This window comes from Neopsephotus bourkii, unplaced genomic scaffold (assembly GCF_033783945.1).
Source record: "Neopsephotus bourkii isolate Nb327-2 ecotype Australia unplaced genomic scaffold, CSIRO-AGI_Nbou_v1 NB_1765, whole genome shotgun sequence".
NCBI lineage: Eukaryota > Metazoa > Chordata > Aves > Psittaciformes > Psittacidae > Neopsephotus > Neopsephotus bourkii.
The window spans coordinates 6,209,523-6,225,496 of NW_026902239.1; the positions used below are offsets into that span (position 1 = coordinate 6,209,523).

The 15,974-nt window shown below is 39.3% G+C and overlaps 1 protein-coding gene across 1 annotated transcript; it reads left to right on the forward strand.

Annotated features, from left to right (window-relative positions):
• Positions 1-8,351: 8,351 nt before the first annotated feature.
• On the forward strand, positions 8,352-11,979 carry LOC133225654 (trace amine-associated receptor 2-like). The gene is given in 4 exon segments (XM_061378267.1): positions 8,352-8,436; positions 9,150-9,242; positions 9,810-11,665; positions 11,667-11,979. Coding segments are annotated over 2 exon segments (897 nt in total). The 5' UTR covers positions 8,352-8,436; positions 9,150-9,242; positions 9,810-10,910; the 3' UTR covers positions 11,809-11,979.
• Positions 11,980-15,974: the final 3,995 nt, after the last annotated feature.

Here is a 15,974-nt window from a genome sequence, read left to right on the forward strand (position 1 = left end):
AATAGATTCTATTGATGAAAGGCTTCAGACAACAGTAGAAAAATACTGCATTAAAATGAGTGTAATCCAAATTTTAAGGCCCACTTAAGTAAGATTGGTAACAACTTCAGGGAAACTTTAATTCTGAATAAAATCAAATGTACTTTCTTATGCATGTTGAATTAAAGCAAGCAGACCTTGAGCAAAACTAGAGTGACAGAATCTTAATAATCTGAAGGGCTTCTTTAAAGAGAGCAGAACACTACAGCCATGTCTTTGTACATATATTTTAGCCATCATAACCTCAAGTTATCCATTAAATAACATGGAACAGTGAGGTGCAGTCAGAGATTGTGCAACTATTAGACCCAGTAACACAATACTAAATGTTTCTGAACAACTTGTTTTATCATAGGTTAATTACTGGCAGTATGGGATGCTGCTCACAGATACACAGAATCAGTGCAAATATAGTAAGTGACAGACAGAATGACCATGACCTGAATTTGAATAGAATTCATACTTAGAATACATTTCTAATTAACTCAGAGCCATATTGTAACGCCACCTCATGCAAACAGTGTTTGCAATGTCACCATCCACTACCAGGATAGGAAAGCGAAGAGAAGTTGCACAGGTCAATAAAGACAACAGCAATTATTGTCAGGCTTATCACAGCTAATATTGAAATGCTTCTCAGTGGCTTGTGATGGTCTATGAGATGTCATGGAGACCAACAGAGAAATAATTCCAGTATACCTTATAAAACTTAACCTCTCAACACCACAAACAGCACCTCAGCACCTCCTAGTGAAGGTATGGATGAGCATAACAGCATTACCAGGGGTTTCTGACGTGTATCAGACACAACTAGAAATGACCAGTCTTGGTGAAACAGAAACGTAGCATATTGGCAACAATATGTTAATTTATTTTTCAGTTTAGAAAATAAGAATTAGCAGAAGCACTTGTAGCCTCCATCTGTGAAAGTATTAAAATGTTTCTTGTAGCTGTTCATTACTATAAAGTTGTAAGTGAAATAAAACCCTTACCTCTTCTTCAGTGGTCCAATATTCAGATGACATACACCAGCTACTGAGGAGATAAATGAAGCTTTTCTGGTGAAAACTCAAGCTGCCCATGCATGCCTTACTGAGAGTGAGCAGCGGAAGGTGAGTGTGAATTAGCACAACCTCTAACACTTGTTGTTTCTGCAGTAGTTAAATTGCTGTTCCTTCAGTGCCAGGATACCAGCTGTTTTCATGCACAGTGTTGCTGCTTTCTGCAGCAGGAAACAACTGTGGGAGCAAAGGATGGCACCTGCAGGTACCTCCTTTAAAATGTTCCACAGTGCAGCCGCACTGGCATCTGTAGTTTGTTGGGCTTGCAAATGGACAATTAGAAACAGACTTGTTCAATACTGCTAGGAATACAGCATGTGTTTGTTGTAGTCAAATCCAGTGTTTGTGAAATGCAATAAGGAGTACTCTATAAGAATGGAGGCTCTTGAAGTTTTCTTGTTGACCCATAAGCCTTCATTGATAATTTTAGGTTTCAGTGGCTTCCAAACCAGAATGCAGCATTTCAAGACCTTAATTTCTGCAAGAGTTGTCCTTCTTGTTCAGCCTCATGTCCCTTGTGCCAACTTCCCAAGGCCATACTTTCTTACATCCCAAAGCCCACCCCAATCCCAGATTCCTAGGGAGAAGTTGTAACATGAGCTCCACAGGTCTTGCTCAGGGCTCAAAGAAACCTCATGGGAGGAGGAGCTGGAAGGTACAGTTCTCCACCAGCACAGCCCACCAGCTGATGCACACAAACTGATCCAAAGAGGTTCAGTTCTTCTCGCTGGGCTTACTTCTTCCTGGAAGGACTCTCCTTCTTGGGCTCCACAGCAACATTAAACCTCTTACTGTTTGAAGGGGTGAATGCTCGTGAGTGAGCTGTGCTTTAAAAGGCAACAAGTTGCAGTTTGGCCACTGCTGATTTGTTATTTGGCCATATTTGCTTATAGTTCCTCTGGTGTGGTAAAAGATATATAAATAGGCAATCAGCACCTCTTAATGATGAAGAAATAACGCCCAAGCAGGCACCATCTCCATGATATGCAGTCCATGCTAACCTGGTAAATTATTTTGTTTCACAGATGAATCTTCTATGGTTAGTGCTGAAGATAATAGTTGTTATTCTACACATATCACTGTGTTCTTTCTGTAATGAACATCAATAGCATCAGCAGCAATGAGGTCTTGGTCACTGAGAAGATAATTTAAAAATCCATTCATTCCTGATAGCTGAAAGAGAAACATAGCTAGGGAACAAAACTTTTCAGGCACACCTATGAATTCAGAGTAAGCCTCTTTACTTTTTGTGAAGTTATTTCAGGGCCATGAGGATATAGAATAACAAGCTGAGATTATATCTGCTTACTGCTCACTGCCTCCCTTCTCCATGTTCTCCTTTGCATTGGAGGTGATGATTGGAGGGCACCAAATATCTACAAACCAGCCACAGTCCTAAATTCCTTCCTGTGGGATTAGTGAGTGCACAGGAGCACTGAAGAGTTTACAGGGGACATGCCTCACTGAATGGGTGCCTCTGCTATGCTGGGGATTTGCTTACCCTGCCAGGGAAAGATGCAAGGGGCTGCTCCTGCCCTCCAGGGAACCCTGGCACAGCTCCCTGCTGGAGCAGCCTTTGCTATTGAGAAGAAGTAATGGACTACATTACTTACAAGGGCTACCACATATGTAACTCACCCCACATACACTCTACCTCCCTGCCCCATGCAGAGGCTGTTTCTTGTCTTTGGATGGATGGGTTTTGCTTGCTGCAAAACCATTTTCTTGGAATCTCTCCTTCCACCTTCTCATTTAACCCATATAATGCGATACTTATTTTTAATTAGTCCCTCATTTGGAATCCGTGCATTTTCCCTCAGATTTCAAACGTATGAATGGACACTTGAGAAGTTAACTTGTTGTAATGCTATGCTTTTTTTTCCTGATGACTGCATCATGTTGAGTGGAGTTATATGCTTTCAAAATTACTCTCCAACCATGAGGCCACCTTACAGCCTCCAGTAGTTTTGAAACCACAGTTCCACTCACAGAGATCCAGTTTTTAAAATGAACCATATCAAAATGAGAAACTTTCTCTGTCTAATGGACACTGTAAAATGATATTTTCTAACAAATGACCCAATTACAAATGCAAGCCAAAAGGATCACAGTAGAAATCAATGCTGTCCTGCCATTTCTTTTTTTTTCATAGTAACAGTTTTCATTTCCAAACCCTATTTTGTCACTTTCCAAAGGACAGAATCATTACTTAACACATAGTTCAAGCGAGTTTGGTGTCTGGCAAAAGTGCTATTTCCATTCCCTTTTGTGCTGTTTTCCATTTTAATTATTTTATGTTTAAAAAACAAATTCGCAAGAAGTAGTATCTTACTCTACTTGGTTGCATATGTCCCTGTTGTACTCCACATAACTGGACTTTAGCTGATGGTCACCATATAAACAGTCTAGCGTTTTATGTTCAGTAGTATCACTGTTTTGAAAGACTGCATGGTCCTTTGTAGAGCAAAAATATTGATGCGCCTGAAATGCATTTTTAGCAGCTGTATCTTGAAAATGGCTGTTAACTGATTAGACTGTTAGATTAAACCTGTTTCCTCAGTAATCAGAACTAGACTGGTAAATACACATCATGTTACTCTATACACAATATACCTTTTCAAGGAAGTGTTATATGCTGCTGTAACCTACATATATATTTTGCTGTATTTTAGAAGCTTACTTTAGAAGACTCCCTTTAGAAGGGAGGCTACATGTCAGGTTTTGTTTTGCACCTAGATAAACTTGGGCTGCTCGCAATGTGACCACAACATTTAATCAAGAAAGTAAACATACTTCAAATGAGTGTAATTTACCTATAAACAAGGCCTATAAACCTATAAACAAATATGAGTATCACAGCCATGATATTGTTCTGAAGTAGGTAACAAAATGAACAGTTTGAGCAACTTTAACAGCTGCTCCTGAGACAAGGGGCCAAGAACACTATTCATTGCACCCAGCATCCTCCAGCAATGAGCCTTGGGTTTCTGGAAGCCACTCCAGCTGTGGATTATGTGCCTGTTCTCACAAAATTTGTGTTACCCAGAATTGCTAAGATGGTGAAGATGCAAAGCTGTCTTTTGAGAAGGTTTTTAAAAGGAAGGAACCCCACTTAATCAGCTGAAAACAAATGAGTGACAAATGTCAACTTCTATCCAGCATGAAGGGAGAAAGATAGGAGAAAAAGGTTTTAAAATATGCTTCTTCATATTTCCATTTTATTAAATTTTAAACTTTGTAATTAAATATGGAAGGGAAGTGTTCTGTTTTTTGCTGAAAAATTCTTCAGTGTTCATCTCATTTGAAGGGTTTGCCACTTGAGTTTTGATTTATTTTGTTTCCATTTCAAGCAAAATTGTGTACTTGATCTCAGTTTGCTCAGTCTTTTGGTAAGTCTTCTTTGTGCTCTACAACAAAAATATCCCCTGAAAGCAAGATTTTTTTCATAAAAAAGTTTCCATAGGAGACTATTTCTTTAGGCTAAACATTTTCTCTGTCAAAGAAAAATAGAGAAAAAGTTACTAATATTTTAAATCTAAAAGAAAACTAGAGATAGCACCTTAATTTTTTCCTGGTTGGCTTCATAGACTGTTTAATCATATTGAAAGAAGGAATGACAGTCAGGAAAAGAAACATGAAGAGACTAACCAAAAGTGAAGGAAAAGGTATATGAAGTGATAAAGTGAGGTAAAAAAGAGCAGAGATGGTGTTAAACATTAGTGTACAGAAAAAAAGGGGAAGCAAAAGGCAACTCGAACAGTAAGTAAATATACTCGGATTCCATGTGTCCTGTACTCCTGAGAGTGCCTCTAGATGAACCCTGTCCCTCGCACTCAGGTTCCACTGCCTGACACTACTTGAAAATCCCTCTGTATATCACAGGCTATTAAGAGGTAGTTGTCAGGGTTTTGCAAGATACAGTTGATCTTCTACATTCAGCTTCCATTTAGCTTCTAATGGCATGGTGTGATTGTAATAACATTTGTTTCAATATAGCAAAAAATTAATTATGCTGTTGTGTTCTGTCCAGAATAATCAGAGGCCACAAAGACCTGAAGCAAATAGGATACATTAGTACTGGCTGAATTGCAGTGTCAGTATTTTTCTGACTTAAACAACCATTTTAAACCATAACAATCATTTTACTATTACTATGCTAATATTCTTTATTTTTCACAATAATACTACTTTTCTGTAATTAAAGGAAAAGCAGATTTTCAACGATGAATATTGCTGCCAAATGCTGAAATAACTTTCATTAAAAACTTTTGTAAGAGGACAGACTTGCAAAAGGGACATGCTATTATATACACAAGAGGACAGCAATATTTGTTTCCTGGCATGCAGACTAAACCAGTGTTCAGAAAATGTTTCTCTCCATGTTTGTGCTTTGGCTAAAACCAGTAATAAATACACATAACAATGCTAAATTACTAGCACTGAAATAATCTAGACACAGCTAGAAAAGAAATTTGTTTATACAGCACGTAAAGCTTCAGATTAGTCAGGCTCTTCCATTATATCTTGGCAGCAAAAGGGCAGAAATTTTTTTTGTCAATGTAGTGTAAAGGAAAAGAAGAAATTGTAGAATTCTACAAGACAAATTCTTGTGGAAGAAGAAATTTTCAGTGTATAGACCAACAAATGTCCCCCAGGAAAGTCTAGCCAAGATGTCACCAACACTTATTCTCTGCAGAAATAACAAGAGGCTTCCACACACAGACTGCTGGTGACCTTCATTTACACACAGAAGACAGTTTTCCTTAATCTTAATAACCTACATTATAAGTCAGCTACGTGCATGGCACAACTCAGAAAGTTTCAGACATAACTTTTTCCTCTAGTGTCTTATTAACTAAAAGTGGCACTTCCCCACCCTCCTTGCCTTCTGTTTAGAGAGTGCCTTCTCTAGCAGAGCAACTTTAATGAAGTCTCAGGTTACTTTCTCTCATTAGCTGTAAGTGCAGGCAGGGCAAAGCTATTTTTTGCTGAGGGGACAGTACAAATGAGATGTGTTAATGAGGCTGCAGGGACTCTATTTGAACCCAAGACTTTGATAAATTAGGAGAGCACAAGAAAACATGCCTCATGCTGTTGTCTGATCATACTCTGAGTTAGGTCTGGTGAATCAGGATGTACCTTAGTGCAATCTCAAACTGTCATCATGAAATGAAGTGCAAAGGGTATTGTTAAATTCCTTATCAACACATTTGATTAGTGACCTTATTAAACACTTCCCAGATGGCCACCTTTTGCAAAACAAATGAGTCTCCAGTGGGTGATTTCATATGTTTTAACTTCCCTGAAAACTTGTGTAAAGCAATTACTCCAGCATGATGAAAGGCTCTGTTTCACCAGTAAACCTATGTCTGTTCATTTTGCCACTGGTAAGCACAATTTGCAATGTCACCTTCCTCTCATACTTTGCTCAAAAGTGACAGTAAACTTCAGAGTCATGGTCTGGCGCCTGTTCCTCTGCCTCAGTGCCTGTAGCTTGTATTTTTGTGATTATAACACAGTACTGCAGTCTGTAGGCTGCCACCTGCTATGGCCTTATGCACGGTGGTCCTACCTGCAGCTGAGTCTCTCTCATGGTCTCAGATGCAGTAGCATGGGGGAAGAGAAGGAGCACCACCCCTCCAAGCAGTACCCTTCTAGATGCCTCACAAGGAAACCCTTGCTCTAAAATGGGGTGATTTAAACTGCTCGATAAAAAAAATACATCAGTGCAGTGTTCAAACAGAAAAGAATGGGCTGTCAAACTGTAAATACTGTGAAGTATATGGCTTTCCTTAAATCATTAACTTCTGTTGGTTGTCCACACTGTACCATCTCTGTCATCTGCAATGCATTCATACTCATTCAACAAGGAAGAAAATATTAAATACAGTCAAACATAAGATACTTAGTGTTCTACAAGTCTTTTACTTCTGTTTTTCTGATCCTCTTAGTTATCTATAACACTACTTTCACACTACTGCATCTAATTCAGAAAAAGATTATGCCTACAGCATATGTAAGCACTTTTTTTACTAGTCTGTTTCCGTTAAACGCAGCCTAATTTTATAAACTCCTACGATGAAATGACTGGCCTTGTAGATGAGAAAAGAGCAGTGTATACTGTCTACCTAAACTTCAGTAGGGCTTTTCACACTGGCCCCCATTAGATCCTCATATAAAAGGTAATGAAGTGTAGGCTGCATTAGCAGTGAAGTGGATTGAAAACTGGCTGAACAGGCAAGCCGAGAGTATAGCGATCATCAACACAAAGACTAGCTGGAAGCCAGCAGCTAGTGGTGTACCCCAGGGGTTAATAGTGGGTTCAATCCTGTTCAAAATCTTCATTAATGATCTGGATGATGGGGCAGAGTGCACTTTTCCAACCTCAACCACTCTGCGATTCTGTGATTCTGTGAAATTGAATTGCTGAGTCTTGCATAATGTTACATAGTTTTGCATAACAGATTTTTCCAATTAAGTTTGATTTCCTACTTTGTAGGGGTTTTAATAAGATCTTTTCACCTTCATGCTGCCATTTTAAATCCAGCCAATTGCATGGGAAATTGAAAATATTTCTGTGTGATAACTGTGCAAAAGCCTTTGTAAAGCAAATCATTTCCCAAGAGACCAGATCCACGGGTAACTTAGGCAGTGGGAGCTCTACCACCCACTCCTAGATGTCTCAACTTCTCATTTCCCATAGGTATAGGAAAAGCCAATCTCCTTTAACACTGAGTACTCACCACATATTGACTAGAAGATACCTGTCGGTTAAAGAGAGATCACTGAAAACAAAGTGCATCCTAACCCCTTCATACTTTCTCAGTTGCCATCAGGAGAAAACATCTATTGAGAAAATTTGAGCTTGCATTTTGTTCTCTATTGCTGTGATTTCTGCTTTGCTGAAGGCAGCCCAGAGGAATAAGAGCAGTTAGTAACTAACCAAATATTTCTCACCAATCAATCAGTAATTAAGAACAGCATGGAAATTATGAGGTACAACATGCAGGAAGCTCATAGGCTTAACTCATTCATAATAAAACTCAACTGCTTTACCAGAGAAAATGATGGCTACAAAAATTTTCCCTCCATGCTGCCTTTACAGTACAGCAGTGCCTCACATAACTAGTTCTCAAAGACCACCTTTCTGTGGTCTTGTTTTAACCCAGTTAAACAGTTTCTTTTGAAAAGGTTTCAGTTCCTGTACATTTCTTAGCAGGTTTTGGACATTTCATTTTGGAAAGGTGAGGTGTCAAATTGTTCTCCCATCATTGTCTTCTGTCCCATCCTGAAAAAAGGATCAATGGTGAGGCACATGGAACACTGCTTTCTGAAGGTAATGTTTTTCCAACTATAGCCTCTTTCCACAGATTATTTTTTTTATTCTTATTTTTCTGCAAAGATTAATGGTTTAGTTACTTCTTTCAGTAAAGGATCATTTGTGTAAAACTTGCATATCTCCCATTTGATTACTTAAAAATAAAGTTACTACACATGCCTGTCTCAAAAATACCGTCAGATCTCAAAGATAAAGCAGTTCTGCTGTACACTCTGATAAAATTTTACTATTTTAGGAGTCTGCAAATGATTCTGTTGTAGATAATCCCAGAGATCTGTATTTTATTTCGAAATTTTTCTTTTTTGTCTTCAAAGCAGCTACCATAAAGGTAGACTCCTTTAAGCGTTCTTATTTTTCCCTTAATTAATTTTAAAAGACATTATTATTTTCTGCCCTGTTCTCATTACACATTATCTATCACAGATAAAAATCCCGTCTGTGCTGAACAGCAGTCATTTACCTTTGGATTTGTAATGCATCTTCAATCTACCTGCAAAAGCCTCAGCATTAAATCTGAACATCCACCTCTAACCTCAGAGGACTCCATTTATTCACATTAACTATGAATTAATTTTGTCTTTTCTTGTAACAAATAAATACTACCTGTACTATTTTTTATTTCTTTATAAATAATGGATTGTCCAATAACATATAATAGACTGACCTGAATTAACATTTCATTTTATCTGTTTCTGCAACGGAGGGGGAAGACTTTCCGTACATCACATGAAAGCTACAGATGCAGTCAGCATGAGAGAAAGTGCCATTGCAGCCTGTTAAATTACAAGATGGTAATCTTCAAGGTTAGTAAATATTTCATTTCTAAGTTTCACTAGAAATTGTAATTACCAAAAAACGTGAAAGAATGTAATGCCTACTAAGATAAATAGAAGCCAGAATATCTTTCCTTCACCTTTAGTCTCTCCTTTCAAACATTCATTTCAGTATAACTTTGTATCTACCTTAATTCATCAATATAGCTCCTCTATACATTGGGTAAATGAGTTAGTAGAGCAGGCAAAAACAGTGGTCTTGGGAATCAGACACTTGTCTTTGTTTATCTCCTGTTGATGTAAACCCCTAAATTATATACATATTTTTAACTCAAAATCTCCTGGAAATTAACTGTAATGTCATAAAAAAAAAATAAATTCCCACCTTTCATTGATCTGAGCCAAGTTACAGAGATGGTCTGCCTTTTACTGACATTGCAGTTTTACAGGAGAACAACAAAACAAGAAAATGTCTATTTAAAGAATTTATTGACGGTATTATTAAAAGAGATGCAGGTAGAATTGTCCTATAAAACTGACTGCCAAGCACTCTTTTCAATCTTTCGATGCTCTGTTTCTGTATTTTCTTAATTCCAGGGTGATACCTATTGGAAAAATTCCGTGGACCAAGCTGCTTCCCAAGTTCCTTTTAAGTAGGCTAAATTGCTGCGGAGTATCTTTTTCTGATTCTGTTTCTAAATTTGCTCTTAGTCTAAAACAAGCTATCAGGAAAAGAGGTGGAAGAAATGGGTCTGGCTCTCCCCAGATAAATGAAGGAAATATACTGCCCCTTGAAAATACTCATTAGTTTATTCATTTATAACTGCTGCAGCTGGACCACAGTCTACTACAGGAGACAAAACTCATCCTATTTCCATTCCCTTTTAGTTAGTGGAATTGTAATGATAGAAAACAAGTGTATATGTAGGTAAATAAAATAATATTTCTTATCATATCAATTTTACAACCAATTTCCATTAGATGCGTTCATTACTAGTACTTCATAATCCACAGTAGGTGAGTTTAATATCATAGATAATTTGGGAAAGGAAGTTTTTGTCAACTGATTTTTGACTCCTAAGATGAGCATTTTAGTTGAATAGTTCATTAACTGAAATCTCCAAGAAAGCTGAGGTATGTCAGCCTGTATAATATTTTTTTCTATAGAAAAAAGTATCAATATTCTAAGATTTAAGAGGCAAATAATTCCTATACAGTATTTACAGACTGAAGTGACTTGAAAGTTTTCTTGTTTATGCATCTTTTTCTTCTAATGGTTTAAAATTACTAATGTTATGATGTATGTAAAATACAAGAACCATATTTTACAAAATGTTCCAGATACAATAGAATGCACAATATAAAATGCATGTTATCATACAATTTAGTTATTTTAAGATTCAATTAAGTTTACTTTTATCTGCTTTGTTTTAAATATTATTTGCAATAATTTTATAATAGTTTTCAGTTATCAGATTTTATGTACCATTTCAGAAAAATAATTGGTTGCTGTTGGTCACTGTTTAAGCCAAGAAAAAACCTGCATTTGAATTACTGCATTTCACTTAGTAATTGAATTCATGCTCTTGACTTACTTTATATTCTCATGTTAGGATTTGGAATCTTACAGAAACTTGTGAAAATAAATCTGCCTATGGAACAGCATCTCCAATAGAAAAGTCTGATAAAGGATTGATTATGCTTTCTTCAAATAACTCAAGTGATTTGACTCATTGCTCTGACTTTGGAAATAGATCCTGTTCTCAGACCCTTAGGTCACCTGGAGTACAAGGGGTAATGTACCTATACATAACAGCAGCCTTCATTCTCACCATCTTAGGGAATCTGGCCATAGTCTTCTCTATCTTATATTTCAAGCAGCTCCATTCTCTGACCAATTTCCTCATCCTGTCCATGGCTGTCACTGATTTCCTGCTGGGCTTTGCCATTATGCCTTATAGCATGGTGAGGTCTGTGGAGAACTACTGGTATTTTGGGATGACATTCTGGAAAGTTCATTACAGTTTCAACCTCATGCTCTGCTTAGTTTCCATTTTCCATCTTAGTTCCATTGCTGTGGATCAGTTTTATGCAATCTGCCATCTTCTGCATTACACCAGCACCATAACTGTCATCACCATAAAACAAGTCCTAGTAGTGTGCTGGTCAGTGCCTGTGGCTTTTGTTTTTGGTGTGGTTTTCTCAGAAGCTTACGCTTCTGGAATTAAGAGCTATGAAATGCTGGTTAAATGCTCGAGCTCATGTCCTGTTATGTTCAACAAACTATGGGGGACTATTTTATTCACAGTTGGTTTACTTGCTCCTTCTTGTATAATGATAGGGATTTATGTTAAAATTCTTACAGTATCCCAAAGGCACATATGTGAGTTGAGCCAGGCACAAAGACAAACAAAAAATAAGACAAATGATCTTTCTGGGAATAAAGATAGGAAATCCATTAATATACAGAAATCCATTAATATATGGCTTTTTCTATCCATGGTTTCAGAAAACATTTAAATATATCTTAAAAAGCAAGATATTTAACCCATATTTTTGTACAATAGAACTTCTAGATGAAGATCAGTCACAGTAATAGATTCTACTACAGACAGCAGCTCTAGAAATGAAGAACTGTGGGTTACTAAATATTCGTTATATGTATATATATAAAATTGCTGAATATTCAAAATTCAATAATATGAATTATCCATATTAGTAAAATCCTGAAACACACAATATGAATTTTAATTCAGTCCTGTAAAATCATCTGATTGTTTCTTTAATAAAATCAGACTTGTTTGATATATTTGTTTACCAGTTGTGTTTTCTTTTTAACACCCTGAGAGCATTTCAGAAGTTTAAGTCTTTCTAGAATATTTAATACATTTGGTTTTCTAACTTCAGAAAGTACCAAAATGCAGTCCATAAACTCAGTATTTCACCTCACCTTGTATATATGCATCTAATCTTTCTTGAGGTTCACCATCAATCTCCTAAACTGAGTACATCCTAGGCTTATATGGTGAGACTCTGTTACCCTTTTGTGACTCGGACATTAGCAGATGTATAGAGTCTGCTGTTATTCCCAAGCAAATAGGATTTGGACGTAATTTTGGCTTGAAGTTGATCTTTTCCCTGAAAACAGCGAAACTGGGTTTTCAGCCCCTATCCTCTATGTGCTTTGTACCTGGGAAGGAATACTTGGGAATGAGAGTACTGCTTACACTCAGGTATGTGCTTGTCTGTCCTTTGTTTAGATGTCAGCCTCAAGATGTTATAAAATTTGCTTGCTCACAGCCCACCCTATTTAGCCCACCATACTTTCATACTGAACTGGAGCCTCTAATTGAGGTCCTTGCCATGCTGATGTTCCTCTTAAGACAGTAAGAGTCACTGTCAGAGTTCACACGAGTTACATGCTTAAAATCAGGTTGGCTGAGTTGTCATGCAGCTGCTGCAGTCTTTTGATTCAGAGTTGTACCTCTGACTTACCATTCACAGTGTGCATACGGTGTACACCCTTACTTAAGTGTGACTACCAAAAAGCCACTCACATGTTTATTCTCTTCTTGGCTTATGGCTGGTCATTTCCTTTCTGAAAACTTTTTACTGGGTATGTGATAGCATGAAGACATTCATTCTACTTTGGAACTTGGGGATGGAACTTAATGATCTTAAGGTCCTTTCCAACACTAACTATTCTATGATTCTATGAAGGGGCAGCCATGAGGGGAGATTGTGAGAGGAAAAAAGGGGTGGCCATGAGGGAAGATCATGAGGAGAGAGAAGGGGCTGCCATGAGGGGAGATTGTGAAGGAAAAGGAGGGACAGTCTTGAGGGGAGATCGTGAGGTGAAAGAAGGTCTGGCTATGAGGCGGGATTGTGGGCAAAAGGAGTGGTGGTTTGAGGGGACATCATGAAGGGAGAGGAGGGGCAGCCATGATGGGAGATCATGAGGGGAAAAGAGGGGTGGCGATGAGGGTAGGTCATGAGGGGAATGAAGAGGCAGCTATGAGGAGCAATCGTGAGGAGAGAGAAGGGGTGGCCATGAAGGATGTAGGGCTGCCATGAGGGAAGATTGTGAGAGGAAAGGTGTGTCAGCCATGAGGGGTGATTGTGAGGGGAAAAGAGGGGTGGTGATGAGTGTAGATCATGAGGGGAGTGGAGGGTCAGCCATGAGGGGCCATTGCGAGGGGAAAGGAGGGGCAGCCATGAGGGGAAATCATGAGGGGAAAGAAGGGAGGGCCATGAGGGGTGTGAGGCCGTCACGAGGGGATATTGTGAGGGGAGAGGAAGAGTGGTCATGAGGGAAGATTGTGAGGGGAAAGGAGGGTCAGCAGTGAGGGAAGATTGTGAGGAGAAAGGAGGGGTAGCCATGAGGGGAGATAGTGAGGTGGAAGAAGGACTGGCCATGAAGGGACATCATGAAGGGAGAGGAGGGGCAGACATGAGGGGAGATCATGAGGAGAGAGGAGGGGTGTCCATGAGGAAAGACTGTGAGGGAAAAGAAGGGGCTGCCATGAGGGTTATGAGGCTGTCATGAGGGAAGATTGTGAGGGGAAAGGTGGGCCAGCTATGAGGGGAGATACTGAGGGGAGAGTAGGGTCAGCCATGAGGGGAGATCATGAGGGGAGAGAAGGGGCAGCCATGAGGGGAGATCGTGAGGGGAAAGAAGGGACAGTCTTGTGAGAAGATAGTGAGGGGAAAGGAGGGACAGCCTTGTGGAGAGATCGTGAGGGGAAAGAAGGGATAGCCATTAGGGGAGAATGTGAGGGGAGAAGAGGGGCAGCCATGAGGGGAGATCATGAGGGTAGATGAGGGACAGTCTTGAGTGGAGATCATGAGGGGAATGAAGGGGCAGCCCCAAGGAGAGATCATGAGGGGAATGGAGGGGCAGTCCCAAGGGGAGATCATGAGGGATGATTGTGAGTGGAAAGAAGGGCAGCCATAGGTTGTGAGGGATGGCCATGAGGTGTGAGGGGCAGTCATGAGAGGATAGCTGCATCAGCCATTGGGTGTGAGGGTTGGCATGGGGGTTAGGGACAGCAGCTGTACATCTTTGGCTGCTACAAGACAGATGAGGGGTGGCGACAACTGGAGATAATGAGGGGCAGCCATAAGGGGAGATCTTGATGGGACATCCGTTTGCCCTTAGTGACATGGTTTAATGGTGGGCTTGGCAGTCCTGGGGTAACAGTTGGCTTGATGATCTTAAAGGTCTTTTTCAACCTAATTGATTCTATGATTCTATGATTCTGTTAAGTTAATGTTAGATATCTAATTAAGGCTCTAAGTCCACATTTAGGAATTTCTGAAAATTCTACGTATTACATGTCTAGCTGGTGACATATGATGCAGTCAGACATTTTAAGAATTTAATTACTTCTTTAATATATAGCATAAATCATTCAGATTCAGCCCAATACATTACATCTCTTACAAAGACAACATTTCTCCCAGAAATCTCCAAGGAACACTTTTGAGCTATCTGTGAGGCTACAGTGTGTTATGTCCTTGTGTGCGTCCAGTGTATGCCCTTGGATGTTAAAGGAGTATCTACTTAGTCAGTCCTGGCACCCAACTTGCAGCTTGCAGCTAGATCTTCTTTGGTAGTTCTTCTGGCCAAGGGGACTGTCAGATCTGTCAGATGGTGGGATTCGGTCCCTGAACGACTTTCTGGCATGCCATGCTTTTTCACCTGCTGTTAAACTTGATGCTGGTGCTAAACTTGGTGCTAAACAAAGCACTGCTTTGCACAAAACCTGGGGCAGAGTAACAGGGATTTTTTTCTGCTGGTGCACAGGAGAACCTGAGTTGAGTTTCTGTGGTTTTTACTACAACATTTGTTACATCTAGTTCAATAGGGTGTACTATTTATGTTCAGATGCAAGCACTGTAGATATTTTTATTTATTCCTCTGCTTAAATATCAATATGGCAAGTTGTTTTGTTTTGGTTTATTTCGTTTTTCTGAAACACATGCTCACCATTTAATCTATTTTCCACCCTGCATGGTAGACTGTTTTAGCATGAATTCTGGTCTATATTAAACCTCGACCATGTTCTACTCCTCAGGGAAGCAGTCAGAAGTGTTAGGACTTCTTGTACATTTTTTACTGTGAATGATTCCATCAAGAGCTAATATTGCCCTTGAAGAATATATTTCCAGTCCTGGATTCAGGAGGGAGTTCAAGTTCCCACATCCAGGTAGGCTCTTCAGTCTGAGAAGACCCCCATGATCCTTTTCCTCTCTGGTACATCCTAGTTTCGACATGCAGGACAGCAAGACCTGCTTAAAAGCATCCCAGCAGGTAATCTACCCACAGCCTCCCTTTTGCAATGCCTCTAAGTATAATACTTAGAGCTGTCCTCAAAGCCAGTCAACTTTATTCAAAAAAGTGCTATATTTTTATTTTTAAATGGTATGCAGCTCAGCATCTCGCAGTATTATCTGTAGTGCCTGCTTGCAGTCAGAATAGTTAAACTCACGGTTTTTTTATTTCCCCGATCTTTTCTGTCACAGCATAAACTGTGGGAAAGGATTTTCTACCCCCTTGTGGAGTCTACAGGCAAAAGCAGCTTTAAGGAGAACCATACTGACATAGAACCATTGAATGGTTAGGGCTGGAGGGGACCTTAAGATCATCTAGTTCCAAGCCCCCTGCCATGGGCAGGGATACTTCACCCTAGACCATGTTGCCCCAGGCTCTGTCCAGCCTGGCCTTGAACACTGCCAGGGACGGAGCATTCACAACTTCCC